General features: G+C 43.5%; 1 protein-coding gene across 1 annotated transcript in view; it reads right to left on the bottom strand.

Annotated features, from left to right (window-relative positions):
* Positions 1–991: 991 nt before the first annotated feature.
* ltbp1 (latent transforming growth factor beta binding protein 1) overlaps positions 992–27,574 on the bottom strand; it is a 128,935-nt gene continuing 102,352 nt past the window's right edge. Inside the window, exons 27-35 of the mRNA XM_070434909.1 lie at positions 24,609–24,749; positions 23,318–23,479; positions 23,133–23,222; positions 20,331–20,459; positions 18,874–19,014; positions 18,491–18,684; positions 16,672–16,836; positions 15,035–15,184; positions 992–1,097 (exon numbers count right to left, since the gene is read on the bottom strand). Coding sequence (XP_070291010.1) covers positions 18,635–18,684; positions 18,874–19,014; positions 20,331–20,459; positions 23,133–23,222; positions 23,318–23,479; positions 24,609–24,749 — 713 coding nt within the window. The 3' untranslated portion in view covers positions 992–1,097; positions 15,035–15,184; positions 16,672–16,836; positions 18,491–18,634. The remainder of the gene's footprint in view (positions 1,098–15,034; positions 15,185–16,671; positions 16,837–18,490; positions 18,685–18,873; positions 19,015–20,330; positions 20,460–23,132; positions 23,223–23,317; positions 23,480–24,608; positions 24,750–27,574) is intronic.

Here is a 27,574-nt window from a genome sequence, read left to right as displayed (position 1 = left end):
TAAATGTACAAAATCTATCCCACGGCTGTCCCATAGCAGCTTTGCAACCTGGCAAGACTTTTAGACATTGCAGTAAAATGCCGAAAAATATTTAATTAAAGTATGAAAAAAAATTWAGCAATACTTCATTAAATTTTTGTTCAAAGAAATAAAACATTATCTCAAGAAAATAAATGAAAGAGTAGGGAATATGACTGCTCCACAGGGCAGGCAAGAGAATAAAACCAAACAAATCAAAAAATAAAACAAAAAATAAAAACCTGCTATTGTCCAATGTCCCAGACACAGAAGTAGTTTTGTGTTTGCATTTATAATTAATACAAAAAATGCCTAGAAAAAAAGCTTATTCCAAAGAATTTACATGAACAACATTCTATTACAGTAATGTGCATACTGCATGTTTGTGTGAAGCCACAGAGCAAAGATCAGATGGCTGTCCATCCATGGCCAGGCAAGCAGTCCTCCACAGTCACCATACAAGGAGGAGGAAGAGAAGGGCTGGAAAGAAGAGGGAGAAYGGGGAAAGCGAAAGGATGGCTGGCCTCTTCACTCAATTAAATATCCACACACAAGGCATTTTGGACTGGGTAGAAAATAAAACGTTATCCCCCAGTAGGAGTTGATAGGGTTTGTCGTTACATTAGGAGAGCGAATGCTCCTCTAGCGCGCATAAACTCCTTTTAATATAAAAAATTCAACGGACAAAAACCGGACAAAACAAACATACATTTTATACAATGCTGTGTTTCTCCGCTGCACACAGGCACCACATAGTAGGTTAAATTGGATCTTTGTCTCAAGTAAATTATTTTTGTTGTTTTATTTAGTGTGTTTTTATACAGTGCAGAGTATATGGGCTTGGATTAAATAAGTGTATTTTTTTAGTGTTTTGTGTTTCCCTCTAGTGGCTGTGGGGGCTCACTCCCTCTCTGTGGCCACTGCTGCCTCCCCCTGTTCCCTGGCCACACAGTAGTTAGGCCGTTCAGAGGGGGTGTATCCCGGCAGGCACACACACTTGTAGGATCCTTGCGTGTTGATACATTTGGAGTTCTTGCAGAGGGACATCCGGTTGTTGAGCTCAGAACACTCATTCACATCTGTGTAAAAGAGAGGAGGGGAATCATGTTAGCAGTCTACATACACTACCATGAGAAACAGAGGCCTCACAAGTCCTCAACTGGCAGCTTCATTAAATAGTACCCGCAAAACATCAGTCTCAACGTCAACAGTGAAGAGGCGACTCCAGGATGCTGGCCTTCTAGGCAGAGTTCCTCTGTCCAGAGTCTGTGTTCATTTGCCCATCTTAATCTTTATTGGCCAGTCTGAGATATTACTTTTTCTTTGCAACTCTGCCTAGAAGGCCAGTATCCCGGAGTCACGTCTTCGAATGTTGATGTTGAGACTGGTGTTTTGCGGGTACTATTTAATGAAGCTGCCAGTTGAGGACTTGTGAGGCGTCTGTTTCTCAAACTAGACACGAATGTACTTGTCCTCTTGCTCAGTTGTGCACCAGCGCCTCCCACTCCTCTTTCTATTCTAGTTAGAGCCAGTTTGCGCTGTTCTGTGAAGGGAGTAGTACACAGCGTTGTACGAGATCTTCAGTTTCTTGGCTATTTCTCACATGGAATAGCCTTCTTTTCTCAGAACAAGAATAGACTGATGAGTTTCAGAAGAWWWWWYTTTGTTTCTGGCCATTTTGAGCCTGTAATCGAACCCACAAATGCTGATGATCCAGATACTCAACTAGTCTAAAGAAGGCCAGTTTTATTGSTTCTTTAATCAGCACAACAGTTTTCAGCTGTGCTAACACAATTGCAAAAGGGTTTTCTAATGATCAATTAGCCTTTTAAAATGATAAACTTGGATTAGCTAACACAACGTGCCATTGGAACACAGGAGTGATGGTTGCTGATAATGGGCCTCTGTACGCCTATGTAGATATTCCATTAAAAATCTGCCGTTTCCAGCTACAATACTAATTTACAACATTAACTGTAAGTGCTGTTATTGTGAAGTGGAAACGTCTAGGAGCAACAATGGCTCAGCCGCAAAATGGTAGGCCACACAAGCTCACAGAACGGGACCGCCGAGTGCTGAAGCGCGTAAAAATAATCTGTAACACCTACTACCGAGTTGCAAACTGCCTCTGGAAGCCACAAACTGTTTGTCGGGAGCTTCATGCAATGGGTTTCCATGGCCGAGCAGCCGCACACAAGTCTATGATCACCAAGCGTCGGCTGGAGTGGTGTAAAGCTCACCGCCATTGGACTCTGGAGCAGTGGAAACTCGTTCCCCCCGAGTGATGAATCACGCTTCACCATCTGGCAATCCGACGGTTTGGCGGATGCCAGGAAAACGCTACCTGCCCGAATGCATAGTGCCGACTGTAAAGTTTGGTGGAGGAGGAATAATGGTCTGTGGTTGTTTTTCATGGTTCGCGCTAGGCCCTTAGTTCCAGTGAAGGGAAATCTTAACACCACAGCATACAATGACATTCTTGATGATTCTGGGCTTCCAAATTTGTGGCAACAGTTTGGAGAAGGCCCTTTCCTGTTTCAGCATGACAATGCCCCCGTGCACAAAGCAAGGTCCATACAGAAATGGTTTGTCGAGATCGGTGTGGAAGAACTTKACTGGCCTGCACAGAGCCATGACCTCAACCCCATCAAACACCTTTGGGATGAACTGGAACGCCGACTGCGAGCCAGGCCTAATCACCTAACATCAGTGCCCGACCTCAATAATGCTCTTGTGGCTGAATGGAAACAAGTCCCCGCAACAATGATCCAACATCTAGTGGAAAACCTTCCCAGAAGAAGGGAGGCTGCTATAGCAGCAAAGGGGGCACCAACTCCATGTTAATACCCATGATTTTGAAATGAGATGTTCGACGAGCAGGTGTCCACATACTATTGGTCATGTAGTGTGCAATTATATGTAAGGTCCCGTCAATTGAGTAGTGAATTTAAAGCACAGATTCAACCACAAAGACCAGGGAGGTTTAAAAAAAAAAGGCATCTATTGATAAATGTGTAAAAATAAAAAATAAAGCAGACATTGAATATTCCTTTGAGCATGGTGAAGTTATTAATTAGGCTTTGGATGGTGTATCAATAATACACCCAGTCACTACAAAGATACAGGCGTCCTTTCTAACTCAGCTGCCAGAGAGGAAGGAAACTGCTCAGGGATTTCAATATGAGGCCAATGGTGATTTTAAAACAGTTTCATAGATTAATGGTTGTGATATGAGAAAACTGTTGTAGTTACTCCACAATACTAAGGTAAATGACTGAGTGAAAAGAAGGAAGCCTGTACAGAATAACAAATATTCCAAAACATGCATCCTGTTTGCAACAAGGCACTTAAGTAATACTGCAAAAAATATAGAAAAWAWAWAMWAAAAWTYGTCCTGAATACAAAGCGTTATGTTTGGGGCAAATCCAATATCACTGAGTACCACTCTTCATATTTTCAAGCATGGTGGTGGCTGTGTCATATTATGGGTATGCTTGTCATCGGCAAGGGAGTTTTTAAAGATAAAATAAATGGAATAGAATTGACCACAGGCAAAATCCTAGAGGAAAACCTGGTTCAGTCTGCTTTCCAACAGACACTGGGAGACTAATTCACCTTTCAGCAGGACAATAACCTAAAACACAAGGCCAAATCTACACTGGAGTTGCTTAACAAGACAACATAAGATATTCCTGAGTGGCCTAGTTACAGTTTTGAATTAAATCGTCTTGAAAATCTATGGAAAGACTTGAAAATGGCTGTCTAGAAACGATAAACAATCCAGGTGTGCAAAGCTCTTTAGAGACTTACCCCAAAAGACTCACAGCTGTAATCGGCACCAAAGGTGCTTCTACAAAGTAATGACTCAGGGGTGTGAATACTTACGTAAATGAGATATTTCTGTATTCAATTTTCAAGAAATTTGCAAACATTTCTAAAAACAGATTTTCACTTTGTCATTATTGGTTATTATGTGTAGATGGGTGAGAATTGTATTTATTTAATCCATTTTGAATTCAGGCTGTAACACAACAAAATGTGGAATAAATCAAGGGGTAGGAATACTTTCTGAAGGCACTGTACACACTAAGAAGCAGATACTGTAAATGCAATAAGGTAAATTATTCCATCCTCTATACATAAAGACCAAACATATGACCACAGCATCTGATTTAATTTTACAAAAATTCCCTCTTGAATATACTTCAACCAGATACTATAGCAATATAATTATATCTTCATGGTCTATTGGAGGGATTGGCAACTGGTTCAAGGGGACCACAGTGTTCTCCCTTTTCTCTGTGTGCATGTCCAGAGTGATACATTTCGGAAGAAAGAATATCAAACAAGCACTCAAGTTAAAGGGTTGGCAGAATTCCTAGAAACGCTGCGAGGCCTGGTAGTTTAGTTTGGTCTCCTAGAGCAACTGTGCCGCGTTATGGTACATTTGAGTGCAATGTGTATAAAGAGCCCTTGGGGCTTGTGAGCTAAGTGGCTGGGCTCACCTCGGGGCAGTACTCAGGGCTTAGGGAGAGCATGGACCACTGGGTGTGTAGTCTGAAGTGGCTACAGAGTGCTGTGTGTGCGTATGTCCAACCGTCATGGTTAGCAAGAAAATACAGTGGCACCATGTCAAATTAAGTTCAAGTGCTGTGGTTGCAGGTTCACCTGCCTCATCTGAAGCCTCTTCTTTTAGGGTGCTGCTCTAGGCCACCAAGTGCAAACTGTCAGTATCTGAAGAATAAATGTGTGATGTTAAATAAGGTCTCTGATGCTAACAGACCTTGGTCTTGGTGATCTGAACATTGACTGGTTATCATTGAGTTGTCCTCTCAAAAGAAACCTTTAACTATGATTATCACTCAACCAACTAGAATGCATACCAATAGTATTGGATCTCTGACATCAACTTGTATTGATCATATCTTCAGTTGAAGTCGGAAGTTTACATACACCTTAGCCAAATACATTTAAACTCAAGTTTCTCACAATTCCTGACATTTAATCCTAGTAAAAATTCCCTGTGTTAGTCAATTTAAAAAAAAACTTGGGTCAAACGTTTCGGGTAGCCTTCCACAAGCTTCCCACAATGAGTTGGGTGAATTTTGGCCCATTGCTCCTTACAGAGCTGGTGTAACTGAGTCAGGTTTGTAGGCCTCCTTGCTCGCACATGCTTTTTCAGTTCTGCCCACAAATTGTCTATAGGATTGAGGTCAGGGCTTTGTGATGGCCACTCCAATACCTTGACTTTGTTGTCTTTAAGCGATTTTGCCACAACTTTGGAAGTATGCTTGGGGTCATTGTCCATTTGGAAGACCCATTTGCGACCAAGCTTTAACTTCCTGACTGATGTCTTGAGATGTTGCTTCAATATATCCACGTAATTTTCCTGCCTCATGATGCCATYTATTTTGGGAAGTGCACCAGTCCCTCCTGCAGCAAAGCACCCCCACAACATGATGCTGCCACCCCCGTGTTTCACGGTTGGGATGGAGTTCTTCGGCTTGCAAGCCTCCCCCTTTTTCCTACAAACATAAAGATGGTCATTATGGCCAAACAGTTCTATTTTTGTTTCATCAGACCAGAGGACAGTGGCTTCTTCCTTGCTGAGCGGCCTTTCAGGTTATGTCGATATAGGACTCATTTTACTGTGGATATAGATACTTTTGTACCCGTTTCCTCCAGCATCTTCACAAGGTCCTTTGCTGTTGTTCTGGGATTGATTTGCACTTTTCGCACCAAAGTACGTTCATCTCTAGGAGACAGAACGTGTCTCCTTCCTGAGCGGTATGACGGCTGCGTGGTCCCATGGTGTTTATACGTGCGTACTATTGTTGTACTGATGAACGTGGTACCTTCAGGCATTTGGAAACTGCTCCCAAGGATAAACCAGACTTTTGGAGGTCTACAATATTTTTTATGAGGTCTTGGCTGATTTCTTTTGATATTCTAATGATGTCAAGCAAAGAGACACAGAGTTTGAAGGTCGGCCTTGAAATACATCCACAGGTACACCTCCAGTTGACTCAAATGATGTCAATTAGCCTATCAGAAGCTTCTAAAGCCATGACATCATGTTTTGGAATTTTCCAAGCTGTTTAAAGGCTCAGTCAACTTCGTGTATGTGAACTTCTGACCCACTGGACTTGTGATACAGTGAATTATAAGTGAAATGATGTGTCTGTAAACAATTGTTGTAAAAATTACTTGTGTCATGCACAAAGTAGGTGTCCTAACCGACTTGCCAAAACAATAGTTTGTTAACAAGAAATTTGTGGACTGGTTGAAAAACAAGTTTTAATGACTCCAACCTAAGTGTATGTACATTTCCGACTTCAACTGTATATTATGATACGCTTCTAAGCTGTGGGAGGATCACCTCCTACAATTTTCGGACGATTTTCTTCATTTTAGATTCAAAAGAAGCGCAGCGTCATCCCACATTGTATTATCCACTTTATATTCTGCTATGTTTTATATTTGTGTTTATTTCCCAGTTTTTTGTGTTTGGAATAGGACAGCTACTATTGCATCAACYTAGGCTACTAGTTTTACAAATTCAAACTATAAATTATTGCATCATCTTTTATCCCATGATGAAGTCATTGGTTGATTAAGTCTGCTGTCTGATCAAAAAATTAATGGAGTCATGTTTTGTAGCAACTTTTGTGTTTCGTCGATTGCACGATCACTCTAGCAGCGAGTAGATATGGTTGTCCTTGTTCAATAGAGCCATTGGACTTGTCTCAACAATGTTCTTGTCTGCCATGACATTGCAGGATATGTAGGTTGACTCATTTTCCCTGGCTTTGTAAAGACCACAGCCTGACGGGAGCCCGACTTACTTCTTCGGACCTTCGAAGGCAGGATTTTCAAAACAGGGCGGTACTAGTTTCTACCGGTTCACGGGGAGCTATGTTACCGTGCACTGTCTATCAGAGATGGCTAGCTAAATAATTAGAATGGCTGCTTGTGATGATTCCTCTTTCCAGGGCTGGACAACAAAACACGCTTTGATGTTCTTTTACATACAAACAAGTAAATTGTTTTGCTATCGGTAGCTAGCTAGCAATATAGCTCTATTTTCACGAGGCAGTGTTCAGTACAGTATAATTTCATGATCGATTCGGCCATAACGGGGCTTGCTAGTACCACTACAAGTTGAGCTCGCTAGCTATACCCAAAATGTACTGTATCCGAATGTTATAGGTAACTAGCTAGCTAACGTTAGCTATAAGTATCCGTTTAAATAAAAATGAATTATACGATTTCGGATTACAATCTTCAATAGCCCTTACATAAAGCGTGCCATGACTATGGAAATTATATATTTTGAATCGGGGGAGGATGGACAAAAATCGAAAATGTTTTGTTATTTTTTGCTTTCAATCTTGAATAGCTCTTACACAAAAGCGTGTTATGACTATGAAAATGATTTATTCAGAATCAGGGGAGGATGGCAAAATCAGATTTTTTCTTGTTGAAATGTTGTTGTTTTTTAAACATTGTATTATCTTCGATAGCTCTTACACAAAGTGTGCCATGACTATGAAAATTATATCTTCTGAATCGGGGGAGGATGGAAAAAAATCTACACAAAGCGTGCTGTCATGACTCTCTTGTGAGGATCCAAAGGATCAGGTTACAGTGGATCAGCTCTACAGCGCTCTCTGTCCCGCAGAGGGGGAGAGGGATGGATGTGGGGGTTTTATGACACCTCATACATCGTAAATCATAGACTGCAGACGATTTCCTTTGTGGCCTAGTTTGGGTGATCGGAATGTCTGTGTGCCTTATGAAGAGTTTACCCGCCCAAGAACTTTAACATCAAACAATGGACACCGGGACAATATATTTCATCCTCCGAATGTTGGGGATGATGAGGGATGGAATATGGAAAATGTACGTCTATTTTGTGATGTCATAAATGATCAGAAAGACTGTATAACAAGATAACTAGCTGTTAGAGGAATTTTATTTCTATGTTTATCAACCAATTCAATTAACCACTCTGTCCATACATAAGAATTTGTAAGATACTTATCAGATCAAATGGACAGAAACCAGTCTCAAAATCAATCAATCAATAGCGTTTATTCTCGAGAGTACTGAATCATAGTACAATTTACATCAGGTTATATAATAAAGATGATGTCATAAGTCTTAATGTCCATGTACACTTCCTAGTTATCAGGTTTGCATCTAAATGTTGTATACAATAAATGATTAAGTATAAGAATACTTTTGAAAAGATAGAAATTTGATTTTAGCCATCTAAATGAGATAATGGCTTTTCATATAAATAAACCTGGGCTCAGTCAGTAACCACGCCCATGGGAGCACAGACATTGTGTAAACAGGATGGAACGCCAGAGTGCTTAAAAGGACTCGCTGATCATTTAAATAAAGACCAGACAGCGTGGAGCAGTGAATGCACGGCTGGAAATGGTGAGACCAGAAAACGTGAGGACGTGGTCCACACGTGGAAATGGTTAAAACTACAAGACCATAAAATGGTAAGACCCTCAAACTCTCGACGAGTGACAAAGGTGAAGACTAGAGCAAAACATGCACCGTCTGCAGCTCTGCATGTACAGTAGTCTAGGACAATTGACCAAAGATGGAAGGGAAGATAGATCCCACTCACCACTGGGTGGTACACCTCTGAAGTATCCAAGAACACTCCAGAACAAAAGAAGCTGTCACGTTCCTGACCTGTTTTCTCTTGTTTTGTATGTCTTTATTGGTCAGGGCGTGAGTGTTGGGTGGGCAGTCTATGTTTTCTATTTCTATGTTGGGTTTTGTGTTCGGCCTGGTATGATTCTCAATTAGAGACAGGTGTGTATCGTTTGTCTCTGATTGAGAGTCATACTAAGGCAGCCAGGGTTTCACTGGTGTTTTGTGGGTGTTTGTTTCCTGTGTTAGCGTTTGGGCCACACAGGACTGTTGCAGGTTAGTCACGTTTGTTGTTTTGTTTATTTGTAGTGTTTGTTGGTTTGCCATTAAAATCATGAATACCTCCTACTCCGCATCTTGGTCCGATCCATGCTCCTCCTCGTCTGAGGAGGAGAACGACGTTGACAGCCGTTACAGAAGCATACAACTAAGATGGAAATTTTGACCTCTGGTGGACAACAAGAGACTTGCATCAAACTACTTCCCATAGACGGACTAAGTGGTTTCAACAGAGACGACAGAGAAAGACATCTACACGTAAATATATGTTGCATTTCTAATCCAAATGAGCGGTTGTTAGGGTGCTAAATAATCATATTTATGGTGAGTGTAAATATGTACGATAAGTCCACTCTCTTTGTCTCTCCAGCTCTTTATCTTTCCCTACCCCTTTCATTGTGTAACAAGCCGTCATATCAGGTTAGTCTACTAGGGACTGTTTTCATTATGTTAGTATTCAATAACCTATATCGTGTGTGTGTGTTTATGTATTTCTGTGTGATTCTTTAGTTAGTAAATAAATAATTAGGCCAATTTGTGTATCGCTGATTCATCCCTAAGGTTAGGGTTCATGTAGATTTACGAAGTCAACAACGTTAAGAATGAGCATGACATGAGGAAATGATTAATTAATGACTGGTATGATATCGATATATTCTTGAGTTAATTCGGGAAATGGTAACTCATTAAACAAACTTCTCCTGTGGTGCCCCAAATTCCTAATGAGTTAATTGTTACATTATTAATTTAATCGAGTAACAATTAAATGTAGTAGGTTTCTTCCTAGGTTTGGCCTTTCTAGGGAGTTTTTCCTAGCCACCGTGCTTCTACACCTGCATTGCTTACTGTTTGGGGTTTTAGGCTGGCTTTCTGTATAGCACTTTGATATATCAGCTGATGTAAGAAGGGCTATATATATACATTTGATTTGATTTGTAATTATTCGATAAATAGCAGTCATCACATTAATGATAGTCATGGTACTGTCGTGACGTGACTATTTTATTAATTWATTTATTTTTCACCTTTTTTAACCAGGTAGGCCAGTTGAGAACAAGTTCTCATTTACAACTGCAACCTGGCCAAGAAAGCAAAACAGTGTGACAAAGAGTTACACACAGAGTTACCAGCATCCTGGAGAAGGCCAGCATCCCGGAGTCGCCTCTTCACTGTTGACGTTGAGACTGGTGTTTTGCGGGTACTATTTAATGAAGCTGCCAGTTGAGGACTTGTGAGGCGTCTGTTTCTCAAACTAGACACTCTAATGTACTTGACCTCTTGCTCAGTTGTGCACCGGGGCCTCCCACTCCTCTTTCTATTCTGGTTAGGGCCAGTTTGCACTGTTCTGTGAAGGAGTAGTACACAGCTTTGTACGAGATCTTCAGTTTCCGGGCAGTTTCCCCCGATTCAGAATATAGCATTTTCATAGTCATAGCACACTTTGTGTAGGCGATATTGAAGATTGAAAGCTATTTCGTTTTTTTATAAACCACATTTCAAACAACAACAAAAAGCTGTGGATTTTTGTCCATCCTCCACAGTTTGAGAATATATCATTTTCATAGTCATGGTACCCTTTGTGTAAGAGCTATTGAAGATTTAATGCACCCCTCCAAAATCCTATCATGAAATAAATTAATAATAATAATAATAAAAAGTGTGGATTTTTCTCCATCCACCCCTGATTCAGAATATACCATCTTCATAGTCATGACATGCTTGGTTCAATAGCTATTGATGAGAGAACCAAATACCCACAGAATATTCTATATAAAACAGATTCTACCTTGGTGCTAAATCTACCTTTCAAATCACATTGGCAGATAACAGGTGGCTAATAATAGATTTTATTTGGAATGTCTAGCCAGCGTATTATGAAAGCTAGCTCGCTAGATTTTGGTTAAGATAAACAAATGTAGTTTAAAAGTTAGATAGCTAGCTAATTTAGCTACATTACCTCTGCCCGACTTCTTAGTAAGATAACTGATGAAATGTTACCCCACCCAGCAGCCTGTGCTTGCTTGTAGTGTGCACATCCAGGTACTGAGCATCACACCATGACTAAACTTTACAGTTGTTGTCGACACAAAAATAAAAATGAATAGTTATTCGCAGCTGATGTTCTACTTCTTCTTTATGTGAATTTCTGGCATACTAGACGGTTTTTGCCATATTGACGCCTTTGTCAGTTCGCATTCCACATTGTGACCTGTGGTGGAAAAAGTCCTCAATTGTAATAATTGAGTAAAAGTAAAGATACCTTAACAGAAAATGGCTCAAGTAAAAGTGAGTAACCCAGTAAAACACTAATTGACTACAAGTCTAAAAGTATCTGGTTTTAAATGTACATAAGTACAGTGGTAGAAAAATTACTTAATTGTCATAAAAGTACAAAGTAAATGCTATACATCAAATTCCTTATATTAAGCAAACTAGACGGAACTATATTTGTATTATTTTTAATTACGGACAGACAGGGGCACACTCAACACTCCGACCTAATTTACAAACACAGTAGTTGTGTTTTGTGAGTACGCCAGATCAGAGGCAGTAGGGATGACAAAGTGTTATAGGTGCCATAATGCTGTCCTGCTTGAGCATTCTAAATGTAACAAGTACTTTTGTATGTCAGGGAAAATGTAAGGAGTAAAAAGTACATTATTTTCTTTAGGAATGTAGTGGAGGAAAAGCAAAAGTTGTCAAAAATATAAATGGTAAAGTACATATAAAAACTACTTGAGTGGAACTTAAAATTATTTTTACTTAAGTACTTTCCACCACTGATTGTGACAAAACAAAAAAGAAACGGAAAAATATATAAACTGCACCACCCATAACCCTGCAACTACAAAACCCCAAACACCCCTCTTATCCCACCGTTGCCCTAACGGTTCCTACTCCTGGCCACCGGCCTCGTCGGATGGGACTCCTTCCTTCAACACCTCCTGTATCTCTTCTGCTGTAAAATCTTTCACTCCCACTAACTTTTCTGCTGCTACTACTACTATTAGCTTCTGCTACTTCCTTTCCATCTGTGATGTATAGTTAATTACCATAGCAATGAACGCCAAGAAACCAACCTTGCTAAAACACAAACTGTTTGGGTCTCTCAGTCCTGGCCAACTACTTACTGGTATCCTCTCATGATCCTTCACCCTTTGCCCACCATCCTGCACTTTCCTCACTGCCTCAGCATATGACACTCTTCACTGCTCGAACCCTGGCCACCTCAACCTGTCTCACTCGCACARGACATGTCTGATCCCCAGCAACATGGGATCCATCCACAATTGAAACACTAATTTGCCTCCAAAACTACACACTCCTTTGTCCCATGCACACTTCTCACACCTTGGCCTTCATCCTACAATACTGCTGCTACATTACCATAACCTTGGYACCTGAAACATCGTAGCAGGTTTGGAACAAACACTTACGGGATAACTCATATCCTAGCATGACTTTCAGGCAAACACTCAATATCAAAATTCAAAAGGATAGACAGCCTTCCGCACACCAGTCAACGCAAGTTCTTCCTGTCCACTTTTGTCAAATTCAATCTCTGAACTCCCACTATCTGACTCAATCTCAAGGTTCTCAAGCGATAAAGTAGACATATAACTAATTCCACTTGGCTTGTATTCCGGGAACATAGGTTTATACTTAACACCATTGTTTCGCCTTCGCATTGTCGTACTTCCTTCCTGGCTCCACTCTGCTTCTAGCTGATGTTCTATGAAGGTGTGGCTGGTCCAGTGAGTAACGTTAGCTACCTGTTAATCCACCTCGGCGGGCGGTACCCCGCCCTGAAATCACTATGAATTCTGGATATTGTGGTGTGCTTACAACCAGGAAATGTACAGTAGATGGCCCATTTCTACCGGTGAAATGCAAAAGAGCTCATATAGTGCGTATAGTGAGGAAATTCTAGATTATGACATTAAATATTAATAACATATAAATGATAAGAGCCCGTCTGTGCTCTTTTAGTCCTTACTACTGGATAGTGTCTGTTCCAGGTGGGTAGGAGTCAAAATAAGAATACTGGAAGAGATTGAGACCYGGACACTATCAAAAACATGAATAGTTCCCAAAATTAGGTTTGAATGCAAAATAAAGTAATTTATTAAAATATCATGGGGTCTAAAAAATCATAGTGCAAGAAAGTGCATTAATGAAAGGTGAAAACAGGACCAGGACCAAGTTTTGGAAACCCTGGTATAGACGACCTAGATGGGAAACTATTGAGAATGGTAGGAGACTGTATTGCCACCCCTGTATTTGCCATGTCTTTAATCAAAGTCCGAATGTCACGTTCCTCACCTTATTTTTCCTTTGTTTAACTTTGTTTAGTTGGTCAGGACGTGAGCTGGGTGGGTAGTCTATGTTTTGTGTTTCTATGTTGGGGTTAATGTGTTGCCTGATRTGGTTCTCAATTAGAGGCAGGTGTTTGACGTTTCCTCTGATTGAGAACCATATTAAGGTAGGGTGTTCTCACTGTTTGTTTGTGGGTGGTTGTCTCCTGTGTCTGTATGTTCGTACCACACGGGACTGTATCGTTTGTTTGTAGTCTATACCTGTTTGTGCGTTCTTCGTTATATGTAAGTTCTCAAGTCCAGGTCTGTCTACATCGTTTATTTGTTTTGTATTTCTCTAGTGTTATTCGTGTTTCGTCGTTTTCATTTAATAAATTATGTCTACCTTCAACGCTGCGCTTTGGTCCAATCCCTACTCCTCTTCAGACGAAGAGGAGGAGAACGACCGTTACACCGAAGGAGTGTGTGCCCACATGCGTAGAAGGAAGCATAAGAAATTCTAAAAAGCAACCTTTGCTGGCTCTAAAAGCCGCCCATTCAGTTTGCTTCCTGTTCTTAGTAAACTGATGGAGAAAATTGTGTTTGACCAAACACAATGCTATTTTCAAAGAAGTTAACTACTGACTTCCAGCCATAGTCGCGGTAGTAGGGGTGCTGCAGCACCCCCTGATAAATTGAAAAAATATTTTAAAAATCACTAATTATATTACTCCTGTGTGAACTAGGGCTTTATTACTCCTCTGTGACAGGACAAAATAATATTCCTCAAGACCCCCAACATCTTCCCGCTGCTATGCTTCTAGCMTGCATATAGGGAAGGGCACTTAGGTTGTACTGCACTAACTCAGATGACTAATGATTGGTTAAAATAAATGAATAAGAAGATGATAGTTGGAGATGTATTGTTAGATTTCAGTGCAGCCTTATTGATCATCATTTTGTTATGGGCTTTACATCACATGGTTGGAGAGTTACTTATCTTATAGAACCCAGAGAGTGTTCTTCAATGGAAGCTTCTCTAACATCAGATATGTACAGTGAGGTGTCCTTCAGGGCAGTTGCCTTGGGCCATTACTCTTCTCTATTTTTTACAAATGACTTGCCACTTGTCTTACAAGAAGCTAGAATGACTACGTATGCTGATGATCATTGATTCCACAATCTACATGTCAGCCCCCACAGCCAGCAAGCTCACTGACTCTTTACAAGGACTTAATCACCCCTTCTGATACCAACTAACAATACACTGGTCTTCATTACATATAATACCAAAATCATTGCATTTTGTTCAAAACATTCTCGAAGACCTAACGCTGAACTGGAGTTGAGCATAAAGGGTGTGCCTATTGTGGAAATTGAGGAAGCTGAACTCGTAGGATCAACATTGGATGGTCAGTTATTATGGTCAAGTTGTTGTGAAGATGGGGAGAGGTTTGTTCCTCTGTTATAAAATGTTTTTTTTTATTTATTATTATTTATTATTATGCACTGCTCGACAGCAGTTGTTCAGGCTCTGGTCTTGTCCCATCTTGATGACTGTCCGGTAATATGGTCAGATGTAGCAAAGAAAGAACTAGCAAAGCTGCAGCTATCTCAAAACAGAACAGCACGCCCTGCACTTCACTGCACATGCAGATCTAACATCAACAACATGCATGATAGCCTTTCCTGGTTGAGGGCTGAGGAGAGATTGACTACTTCTCTTCTAGTCCATTTAGTGTGTGTGTCCTCCACCTGTCACTTACCCACACACGCCATGCGGGACATGTCCAGGGTGTATCCGTCGAAGCAGTCGCAGGTGTAGCCCTCCTGTACCCGCACGCAGCGSCCGTTCTCACAGCCGTTCAGAATGCCACACTCTTCCGCTCTCAGGCCCTCAAACGCATCGGACAGGTCTGCAGGATGGAGGAAGGGGGACAGGGGGTAAGAAAGAGGTGTTTTATTCACCCAAGTCAGATGAGGATATATATGGCCAATATACCACGGCTATGGGCAGCTCTTAAGCCATATACCACAAACCCCTGAAGTACCTTATTGCTATTATAAACAGGTTACCAACGTAAATAGAACAGAAAACAAGTCGTTTTGCATCATGCCCGTGGTGTATTATATACTACGTCTTTCAAGCAATCAGCATCCAGGAGCGAAACTACCCGTTTTATAATGAATGATAATGACTCCAACACCATCATTAAGTTTGCCGATGACAACAGTGGTAGGCCTGATCACCGAAAATGACGAGACAGCCTATAGGGAGGAGGTCAGAGACCTGGCCGTGTGGTGCCAGGACAACAACCTCTCCATCAACGTGATCAAGACAAAGGAGATGATTGTGGACTACAGGAAAAGGAGGACTGAGCACGCCCCCATTCTCATCGACGGGGCTGTAGTGGAGCAGGTTGAGAGCTTCAAGTTCCTTGGTGTCCACATCACCAACAAACTATCATGGTCCAAACACACCAAGACAGTCGTGAAGAGGCCACGACAAAGCCTTTTTTCAGGAGACTGAAAATATTTGGCATGGGTCCTCAGATCCTCAAAAGGTTCTACAGCTGCACCATCGAGAGCATCCTGACTGGTTGCATCACTGCCTGGTATGGCAACTGTTCGGCCTCCAACCGCAAGGCACTACAGAGGGTAATGCATACGGCCCAGCACATCACTGGGGCCAAGCGTCCTGCCATCCAGGACCTCTATACCAGGCGGTGTCAGAGGGAGGCCCTAAAAATTGTCAAAGACTCCAGAAACCCTAGTCATAGACTGTTCTCTCTGCTAACGCACGGCAAGCGGTACCGGTACCCCCTGTATATAGCCTCGCTATTGTTATTTTATTGCTGCTTTTAAAATATTTGTTACTTACATTTTTTACTTATCTATTTTTTACTTAACACTTATTTTTCTTAAAATTGCATTGTAGGGCTTATATTTAAGCATTTCACTGTTTGATAATACGTTGTATTCGGCACATGTGACAAATAACATTTGATTTGATTTGACTTATGTAAGATGTGAATGCAGTGAAATTACTTAAAAATGTATACTCACATTAGTATGACAGAAATGTCTTCATTTTAAGTAAAATATCGAGATTTAACTTGCTTGATTAGATAYAATAATTGATCATTATTAATAATGTATTTATGATCTTGGAAGACCTTGGTTACACTGAAAATACAGACTAACATGACTACTATTTCTGCCTACCTACAGAAAAATGATTGTGGTCATGACATGTAGTAATTCATATGGACACATGATGGCAGCAACGRGCTATCATTGAGAGAATAGGCAGCTTGTCCCAACATCTCCATCAGCTCCTTATTTTCTCTGCCTGTTTGAGCTTCATCAGTGYGTTTAGTGTGGTGGGGACTGGTTCACTCACTCTCCTCGTCCTCGTACAGGGGCAGGGCACCAGGCTGGTCGGGGTGAGGCTCGTAGTCCAGGCTGACCTCGTACTCCTGGACAGGGCCGGCCACGAGGGCATCGCGACCATACGGATGCCCCTGTCCTCCACTCATTGCCACGTTACACATGGAGGCATAGTCCTCTGTGAGATAACGGAGAGAGAGACTGAGACATGACCAATCTGACGGAAACGAGAGAGACATGCATATCCTCTAAGAGAGAGAAAGAAAAAGAGAAAAAGAGATGGAAAGAGATCGAGACATAGCTATCTGAAACAAAGAGAGATAGGAGAAGAGAGAGACTGCGTAGCCTTCTGACCACAGTAGATATGAGGAGCCAGAGAAGAATATCTGCAGCCGGCACTTCTATTCCAACGCAAAGAGAGAATACATGACAAATAGCTAATACGTTTGATAAATACAACTCTTTTCTGTCATTCTAAGAACTGCAGGACATCCAAAATGTCAACACTTCCATGGTTCTTCCAAGTAATTACATTGCCATTATCACTTGGCTTAGAAGGCAGAGGGATATTTGACTAAAGTGAATACTCTGGTTTGTGGCTAGCGGCCCACTTCCCTCCTGAATGTGTCTTTCAACACACAGCACAGCACCTGCTCTGAGCTCCCTCCTTCCTGGTTACTGTACTGTGGGAACCTAACCCAGAGTCTTTCATCTGCACACCCCGGCCAGCCAGCCCCTACAGTCCCCTGCTAATCCCACGCACCTGCCTGCCTCCGCTCTCTCCCACAGGAACGTCTACACAGGAGACGCATCAGAGAGGGACCGCAGAGAGATCTGGATGGACCTGATGAGAACAAACGAGTGTGTGTTCTGTTCTGGTCTCTCTATGGAGAGCAGCGGTGGGCTCACTCACCTCACACACCTGCATCGGAGTTATTCAGTAAAGATCCGAGTGGGATCGGCTGTTGGACGAGAAGTCTTACATACCAAAGGGTGTTTCGCAAATCTTTGAAAACCTAAAAGTGTCCCAGACTTCGAAATGTCTAATTCTGGATTCTGTCAATGTTTCTGAATGAGATAAAAACAGCTTTTGTAAAGCGTGCAACCGGCAGAAGGAGCAGCTGTAGACCACAATGTCGCACAGCTACAATGTTCAAACCTAGCTCTTGTGACTTATCAACTGCACTTACTAAACTGTCGGTTCAACATCATTCTCACATGAAGATACGAATTCCAAGACAAACTGCTGGGAAATCACTCAAAAATCACATTTAAAAATCCCCAACTCTACCAGTTCCATCTTCCAGTGGGCTGGAATAGCAGTCATGTTTAATCAGAGGGAGGTCCCCACATGTCCCAGTCTGCAAGTCCCCATACTACACATCGCAGCCCTCCACCCTGGCAGCGTAGTGGGGGCATGCATTAGCAACCAGCCCTGCCTAGACACACTCCGGGTATTGGATCGGGGGGGGGGGGGGGGGGGGGGGGGTTAAACAGGAAAGGGGAGTGGTAGAGGATAGGCCAGGGCAGGCTAGACCTCGGAGCCTCCAGGGACAGGAGCATTAGCAGCAGCTGGCAGAGGCAAGCCTAATGAGGTGTCACTAGTCCTGGGTATGAGGTCTGAAGGGCCTGGTCCACCACAGGAAGGACCACGTCTGGTTCAAGCACTGACACCATAATCACCAGACCAGCTGTATGGGTTCTATAATATACCTCACACGAGACTGGATGAAGAAGCATTTACACTAAAGTTAGCTCTATTCACAATGGATTCATTATAACAGTAGCGTTGATAGATGGACATGAATGCTGGTGTGGAAGGTTTGTAGTACCTGTGTTCTTGAGGGGGCAGAGGGTACAGTCCATGCCCCAGGCTCTCCAAACAGACAGCAGCACTCTGTGTATGTGGTCTTTCTGTTGGCAAGGGGCTTGGTGCAGGTCAGAGTGTCTTGTCAGAGTGTCTGTCAGATTGTCTGTTACCGTCTGCCACAAACACCCTGGTAGCCAGTCTGCTCACCATGTTGCTCTGCAACAGACACAGTACAATCTCAATCACAATCGTTATCTCACTATGAAACACACCATGTGGTGTGACAAGTTATACAATCTCCGCGAGAAAGACATTTTTAAAAACATGTTTACGACAACAGAGACAATATAAGAGCATGCTAACCTTACACCATGCGTATATTAGCATCCTCACAAGGGTTCTTACCTGCCACTTCAGAGGCGATCACACAGCTCTTGTTGTCAGAGTCCACACACATCGGGTGTGTACAGAAACACATGTAGGAGCCCTGTGTGTTCAAACACTCTCCCTCCACACAGCTAGACTCCTCCTGACACTCATCAATATCTGCCGGGGGGGGGGGGGGGGGGGAGAGAGGGAGCAAGTTAGAGAGCGAGAGAGACGGAGACAAATATTTGAAAAGGTGCTGTTGGGAGTTCTGTCGTCTCAGCCCGATTCTCTTAATGAAACGCAGTCTGCACGCATGCCGCACAAACACACAGCCATTTACACTCATTAACCTGTCCAATTAAGCATCCACTTACATAGAACAGAGACAAAAATGCTTGCTCACACAAAAACACTCAGGTAAGGCTGACTTCAATTTAGGAATCAGGCTAATAAACATAATTTTCTATTTCCTATTGATGAGAGGGCAAATCCGTTTTCCCTGTGTTAGTAAAGAAAAGTAGGTGGCAGAGACAGTAAACCTGTTTTTGTGAATGATAGCTCAACTAATACAGCTTCAAGGGGATTATTTGCAGGTGTTGTGAAAAATAAACCTAGTATTTGGATTGTATGTCAGCCCCAAAAGGAAAGACATGTATTTCTGAAATGTGCAGCCACAGCAAACGCATTAGATACACATCAGGCCTGTGGTTTCATAATTGCTGAGGAAATGATTTTTTTTTAAACTACTTTGACGATCATATCCATCCAGACATACAACTGAAATACACATCCACTCAATATTCTACACTTTCAAAAATACCCCTCCATCCCTTTTAAGAAATATCCACATATCCCAAATAGAACACGGCCATAGGACTGGTGGTGGTAGTGGTTGGTTAGTCCACGCGTAACAGGGTAAAACCAGGACCGTCTGGGGTACAGGCCAAACCTCTGCTGGAGCCTCCGCCCAGTCCCAGCCTGTCCAAATAATCCAACACAAATGTGGCGGAACTCCGCAGGCGGACCACAGGCATCCTGCGCTTGTGTCCCGGGGCCAAGGATGCGGTGTGGGGCCCGGCAGAGGGCCAGGGTCCCTCCAGTGTGGGCCGGTTGGTGGTTTGCGACTTGCTGCCTGGGCCTGCTGGGTTTGGCACATAGGTCACCGCAGTCTGGCCCTGCGTCACCCCCAGAGTGTCCCGTGTCCCCGCCCTGCCTCTCACCAGGCCCTGACCCTACGTAACCCAGGGAGGGGCCCCAACCTACACACCCCTGCCCAGCCAGCCAACACACAGGCTGTGGTACAGTAGGACTAACTACTTTTAATGTGTGTGGACAGTTTAATGACATAGAGCTGTGGAAATGTTATATTAGTAGACTGAGGGCTATTGATTCCAATCTTTTGATTGTCGCAAAAAATGGCATCATGTTGTGAGTAAATCAATTATGTTTGGGTTGAATTAATACTAACTAATGTGAATGACCTTCCCACTGACCTCTGCACTGCAACTTGACCTCGTCGTAGTACAGGCCATTCTTACAGTAACACTCGTAGCTTCCTGGGCTGTTGAAGCAGAAGCCATCCTTACAGATCTCCTGGCCAAACAACGCACACTCATCTGCATCTGGGAGGGAGAGGACAACAGAGTGTTAATAACAGCCCACACAGCCACAGAGATAACCACAGAGATAACCACAGAGACAGCCACAGAGATAACCACAGAGACAGCCACAGAGATAACCACAGAGATAACCACAGAGATAACCACAGAGATAACCACAGAGACAGCCACAGAGACAGCCACAGAGATAACCACAGAGATAACAAGGCCACAAACAGCCACAGAGACAGCCACAGAGAACCACAGAGCAAAACCACAGAGACAGCCACAGAGACAGCCAACAGCCACAGAGAACCACAGAGACAGCCACAGAGACATTTTAGGTATAATCTCTTGCTATTGAGATAACAAGATGTAAAAATGCTGTTACTTCGCCACTAAAGCTGAAGGAACACCAATTACTACTCAATTTCCAGTATTCCAAACAAGTCTCTACTTCTTCATGTTTTCTGGAAAGGTGAAGGCCAACTCCAACGCTTTAATGAGATGAAACCCGGAGAGGCTTAGAAAAAACCCATCAACAAACAGTTCTGTGTTACAGTACTCTCCTCTTCATTGTGTGTGCCGTCAGGTTGGGCGTTGGTTGTTTGCAAACTGAGACCGACAATCAGCCTGTGCTAACAGATCCAACTAATTTGAAGACATTTCCAGAACTGGTGCTCAGGAACTGTCCCTGGAAACCTTGCCTCCCAGCCCGTCTCTCCCTCCCAGAATATACCATATTCACTTGCGCCAGCCCCTCTCACCAGACTGCCTTTGCTGATAAAATTATACTAATTGAATTAAGGCCTGGTTCGATGAATTCGATTTTTGTGGCGAGGGGAACAAGCTACAGTATAAGATTGTGGGGCTGGAAAGGACAGCGAGAGAAGAGGAGCGAGGAGAGAGGAAAGGAGAAGGAGAGAAGAGGAGCGAGGAAAGGAAAGGGACAAACAGGAGAGCGAAGAGGAGATGTGCTAGTGTTAGGCGGTGAAGATGTGCTAGTGTTAGGCGGTAAAGATGTGCTAGTGTAGGCGGGTAAAGATGTGCTAGTGTTAGGCGGTGAAGATGTGCTAGTGTTAGGCGTGAAAGATGTGCTAGTGTTAGGTGGTAAAGATGTGCTAGTGTTAGCGGTAAAGATGTGCAGTTAGGTGGTAAGATGTTAGTGTAGGCGGTAAATGTGCAGGTTAGGCGGTAAAGATGTGCTAGTGTTAGGCGGTGTGAAAGATGTGCTAGTGTTAGGCGGTGAAGAAGTGCTAGTGTTAGGCGGTAAAGATGTGCTAGTGTTAGCGGCTGAAAGATGTGCTAGTGGGAGGCGGTAAAGATGTGCTAGTGTTAGGCGGTGAAGATGTGCTAGTGTTAGGCGGTAAGATGTGCTAGTGTTAGTGGAAAGATGTGCTAGTGTTAGGCGGTAAAGATGTGCTAGTGTTAGCGGTAAAGATGTGCTAGTGTAGGCGGTGAAGATGTGCTAGTGTTAGGCGGTAAAGATTGCTAGTGTAGGCGGTAAGATGTGCTAGTGTTAGGCGGTTAAGATGTGCTAGTGTTAGGCGGTAAAGATGTGCTAGTGTTAGGTGGTAAGATGTGCTAGTGTTAGGCGGTGAGATGTGCAGTGTTTAGGCGGTGAAGATGTGCTAGTGTTAGGCGGTAAAAGATGTGCTAGTGTTAGGCGGTAAAGATGTGCTAGTGTTAGGCGGTAAAGATGTGCTAGTGTTAGCGGTGAAGATTGTGCTAGTGTTAGGCGGTAAAGATGTGCTAGTGTTAGGCGGTAAAGATGTGCTAGTGTTAGGCGGTGAAGATGTGCTAGTGTTAGGCGGTAAAGATGTGCTAGTGTTAGGCGGTGAAGATGTGCTAGTTGTAGGCGGTGAAGATGTGCTAGTGTTAGGCGGTGAAGATTGCTAGTGTTAGGCGGTAGATGTGCTAGTGTTAGGTGGTAAAGATGTGCGTGTTAGGCGGTAAAGATGTGCTAGTGTTAGGCGGTAAAGATGTGCTAGTTTAGGCGGTGAAGATGTGCTAGGTTTAGGCGGTAAAGATGTGCTAGTGTTAGGCGGTAAAGATGTGCTAGTGTTAGGCGGTGAAGATGTGCTATGTTAGGCGGTAAAAGATGTGCTAGTGTTAGGGGTGAAGATGTGCTAGTGTTAGTGCGGTTAAGATGTGCTAGTGTTAGGGGTAAAGATGTGCTAGTGTAGGGGTAAAGATGTGCTAGTGTTAGGTGGCGTAAAGATGTGCTAGTGTTAGGTGGTAAAAAGATGTGCTTAGTGTTAGGTGTAACAGCATGTGCTAGTGTTAGGTGGTAAAGATGTGCTAGTGTTAGGCGGTAAAGATGTGCTAGTGTTAGGTGGTAAAGATGTGCTAGTGTTAGGTGGTAAAGAGTGTAAGTCTTAGGTCTCCAGACATCAGAGGCTGGCATTTCTTTTCTGGGACTCCAAGACTGAGAGAGAGAGGCAAACTAAAGCGACAGACACACACACACACACACAACAAGAGCACAGACAGAGGCCTGCCTGGGAGAGAGGCAGCTGCGATGACATTAATAGCAGCATCTCAACAGCAGAAAACAGAGCTCCGTAAGGCTATTCAAATCACGGGTTTGTTGTTACCTCGTTGTCTGATTCATAGTGTTCTCACTGCATTTTCTGAACACTACTGCTGTGAGCCAAGGCTCTGTTTAGCCTGGACTGGGTCTCTGAGTTCACATACCTTTATAACTCTCGGCTGCGGTCACTCCAAACACAGTGTCACCGGTTGGGACACTGCCTCTCCCAGCTGGACACATCTGGGAAAACTGATCTGTTTGAAGAGAGAGACAAGAACATGTGTAATATGTCACGTGTTTGTGTGTGTGTGTGTTAATGAGTGTGTGTTTTATGTGTGTGCTTCCTCACCAGTGCCCTGGACAGGGCAGGGGTGCACCTCACAGTTGTCCCCCCAGCCTGCCCCCAGCGTACAGCAGCACTCCTCCATGGTGACACTGCTGGTCAGCACGTTCTCACACAGGTTCTCATCGTTGAGGTTGTAATAGCACTCCTTCCTCTCCACTGACGAGGCTGTACAGGGAACAGAGGGGAGAAAACACTTCACTGCACAGAAATAGATCAAGGATAGTGTTCAGTAATATCACCTGTGGTGCGAGTGAACGAGCGACGTTTTAGAGTGACAGCAATGGGTTAACCCGGGGAGGGATGAGACTCTCTCTCTGTGACATTTCCCATGCAGGAGTGTAAAGTGACACATTTAGAGCGTGCTGGAGAGGTAAGGCACATGATGAATGTGATCCGTCTGGAGGACCAGAGTACACAGATGCTCACACTGCTTTTAAGATATTCACGGAGAGAAGAGAACCACCCCCTCCGCTCCCTCTTCCTCCTCCCCTTGGTTTCCCCGAAACCCTCCACACGCACGCAAACACACACACACACTGCGGTTTCTGTCTCATTGTTTTGTGCTCTGTGAATTCCTATGATAATTACAGATCACCAGAGACTCATATCTAATTGCCCATTCTCAGAAAAACCCAGCTTTTCCTGCTACAACATGGAAATGGCCTTTTACATTCTTCCAAAGCAAATCACACTATTACGTAACGTCTGCTGTTGTGAGCACACGGCATTCTCTAATTCCGAACATTACGTAATGATAAACTGTCCTCCTTAAATATTTGGGACTGTTTTCAGATGTAACAGAGAACATACTCTACTTGAGGTCATGTGGTTGAGTCGGACAAGAAGTCTAGGTTAATGTAGAGCTCTGGGACCCGACCTAAAGCCCTGTACTACAGTATACATCCACCAGACAGACACACAGCCGGCTCCGTTTCTCATTAGAGTTTTACACTCAGGCAGAGACAAGGGAGTCCCCCGAAACGTGGGTCTACAGAGCCAGGCCCCCCCATTCCTCAGAACACCACTCCACTCAAATTGAACAACACAGTGTTAAAGGTTAATATGGTCGACTGAGACAATGCCCTCAACGTTCCCTATACAGTCCTGTTAATGTAAAGGGATTCACACAATGGAATGTCCCGATCACCACTAATGTGTTGATTTCGATGAACCATGTAACTTGGGAGACTTTTTAACCCTCCATCACCTCTTTTACTCAATTCTTTACTTTACTCAATTCTAATCAGAAACTATCTCTAACTCTTCATTTGTGTTCAGGCAATGTGTGGGTCACCTGTGGGAGCRGGACTGCACTTGGCGGTCATCTGGTTGTACTCCTGGTCCTCGTCGCGGCATATACACAGGAAGGAGCCCTCCACGTTCTCACACAAGGCCTCGCCACACACACCGCTCAGCAGATCACACTCGTTGACATCTGCAGGGAGAACACAACACCTTGGTTAGCGGTTAGCACTAATATGCATGGTTAGCAACCTTCCATCTCATTCATGTAATGCCTCAAATATGTGGCTTGTGCGGCTTCATTCACTGGGACAAGTAGCTGATAAAGACAAATGAAGATACTACGTGATGTACTGTATGGGGAGCGGGTGAAAAACATTTGGAAATGGATTTCTCTTTAACAAAACAGTAAGAGCTCAAAATCAATAAATAGGCTTATACATTGAAGAAGAGATACTCAAATATCTATTTCACTCTCCAACAACATGTATTTGTTCCTTTGACTTGGCTGTGGTTATACATGTGCATCCACCCATGTATGTCTCTCCAGTTATGAACGAAGGTGCAGAGATAAAACATCAACCCGGAAGTGGAGCTCAATGTAAAAAAACAAAGCCATCTGGTTCCTACGTGCTCTGATCTGCTCCGTATCCCCAACACCCTGTCCGATACTTCACACCGTGGTGTGGGCCAGATTGTCAATGAGCTAGAAAGTGTTAAGGAGAGAGTGGGGAGGAAGAGAGTGGGTGCGTCCCAATAGGGGAGCACTAAAAAGGGGGTGGGACAGTCCAGAATCACAATGGAAAAGGCAGATTTTGCCTCATAAGAGATGATATATAAACATATTGCACGGGCTTTCCTGCTCAGCAGAATGGGACGACCGCAAAGTACATTTGTAGAAATGTTCTTTCTCCATTTCAGAGGATTCTGTCCTTATGCATTAAATATTTTATATACCAGTTTATATACCACAATTTGGCTACACAGTACATCTCCGCTGCCCAGCCATTGGAAATGATTTAAGATGTACAGAGAGAAATGCTGAGTTACAGTATAGTATAGCTAGATAGGTTAGTGGGAAGAAGACTGGCTCTATTTCGATGGCGATATATACTGAGTGTACAAAACATTATTAACTTTCCATGACAGACTGACCAGGTGAATCCAGTTGGAAGCTATGATCCCTTATTGATGTCACATGTTAAATCCACTTCAATCAGTGTAGATGAAGGGGAGGAGACAGGTTAGATAAGGATTTTTAAGCCTTGAGACATGGATTGTGTATGTGTGCCATTCAGAGGGTGAATGGGCAAGACAAAAGATTTAAGTGCCTTTGAACGGGGTATGGTAGTAGGTACCAGGCGCACCGGTTTGTGTCAAGAACTGCAACACTGCTGGGTTTTTCACGCTCAACAGTTTCCCGTGTGTATCAAGAATGGTCCACCACCCAAAGGACATCCAGCCAGCTTGACACAACTGTGGGAAGCATTGGAGTCAACACGGGCCAGCATCCCTGTGGAACGCTTTCGACACCTTGTAGAGTCCATGCCCCGAAAAAATGAGGCTGTTCTGAGGGCAAAAGGGGGGGTGCAACTCAATATTAGGAAGGTGTTCTTCATGTTTTGTATACTCAGTGTATAACTTATTTTTATGTACGCAGATGCAACTTCCCAGCCTGTCTCTCTCTCTTTCCTCTTCTCCTCCCCCTCCGGTATGTGACTGGGCAGAAATAGCCAGTCGCAGGAGCCAGAGAGACTATCATTGTGTGATTCAGAGCACAGATGGCTTGGCATATTCACCCACAATGGCCGCTATCGCATATATCTGCCGCCACGGATCAAAAAGCTCATTAACAGCCCAGGTACCTACTGTAATGCAGGAAGCAGACAAAAATTAAAAATTAAAAGTCCCTCCCTCTAGTTATAAGCCTTCCTTGTCGCTCGGCTCAACGCATCCAGGTACTGAGGAGAAACTATAATTAATTTGACATTAAAACCTGCTGCTGCTCTTCTGGTTTCAGCACACGCCGCGGTGCCCTCATTAAAAGCTGGTCTGTCTGGCTTGACCCAGTAGCACCTTGTTCACTATGCACAGTCATTGTTTGGGTTCAGCCCCAACCGCTACCCCAGCCTCAGTCCAGCAGAGTCAGAAAAAGCACAGCTGTTGGCTTATTCATCTTGTTTAAAGTTGTAGCTAGCTGGACTAGAGGGAGAGAGAGTAGCAACAATGAAATGTGTCACTTAAATCACTTGACAGTCAGACAGTGTTCTGTTCAATAACATGAGCTGTGAAAAGAGAGGACACAGACAGATAGGCTACGCTGTTTGAATCCCAGTATGTAACAAACAGGTTAATACGATCCAAAATGTCTTCTTTATCTGGGAAGCAGAAAACAATCCGAGAGGCTCAGGGCTGCGTCTGTCTGGGTGTAACCAGAGATGGGGAGAGGAGGGGTTGGCGGTTGACCACTTCCGGTAGTTTGGGGGGCGAGACCATCTGTGCAAGCCACAGCAGAGTGATGGGCTGGCAGAAGAACAGAGGCAGCTGGCTGTACAGGGCTGGGGTGGGACCCACCAACACTTGCCAAGGTACAGATGGAGAGTGTGTGTGTGAGAGAAAGAAGGCAAGAGAGACCGTATGCGTAAGTGGACGTGACTGTGTGTGCGTGCGTGTCCACGTGCGTGTGTGCATGTGCGTGTGTATCGGTGTGTGTTGCAGGTTAGTGTACGTGTGCATGTTGCAGGGAGTGCATGTGTGTGTAAAAGTGTTTGTGTGGATGTATGAACGTGTATGTGCGATCGCGTGTGTGTGTATGTGCGCACAGGTCAGAGAGGTCTGGCTGAAGGAAGTATTTTATCAGCTTCAATATGGGAGTGCCTGCGACCCACTTTCAGGGCTCTGACAGGCCTTTCTGCAGGAGGAAATTGGAATAGATGGGAACTGCATGGGCCCAGTTAAAGAAACCACCAAGACAAACGAGCTCCAATTCTTCAGCTTGTCCAAAAACATGAACTCACT

Source organism: Salvelinus sp. IW2-2015, linkage group LG25 (assembly GCF_002910315.2).
Source record: "Salvelinus sp. IW2-2015 linkage group LG25, ASM291031v2, whole genome shotgun sequence".
Classification (NCBI taxonomy): Eukaryota; Metazoa; Chordata; class Actinopteri; order Salmoniformes; family Salmonidae; genus Salvelinus; species Salvelinus sp. IW2-2015.
Note: the sequence above shows the minus strand (reverse complement) of the source record. Positions and strands in the feature narration are given on the sequence as shown.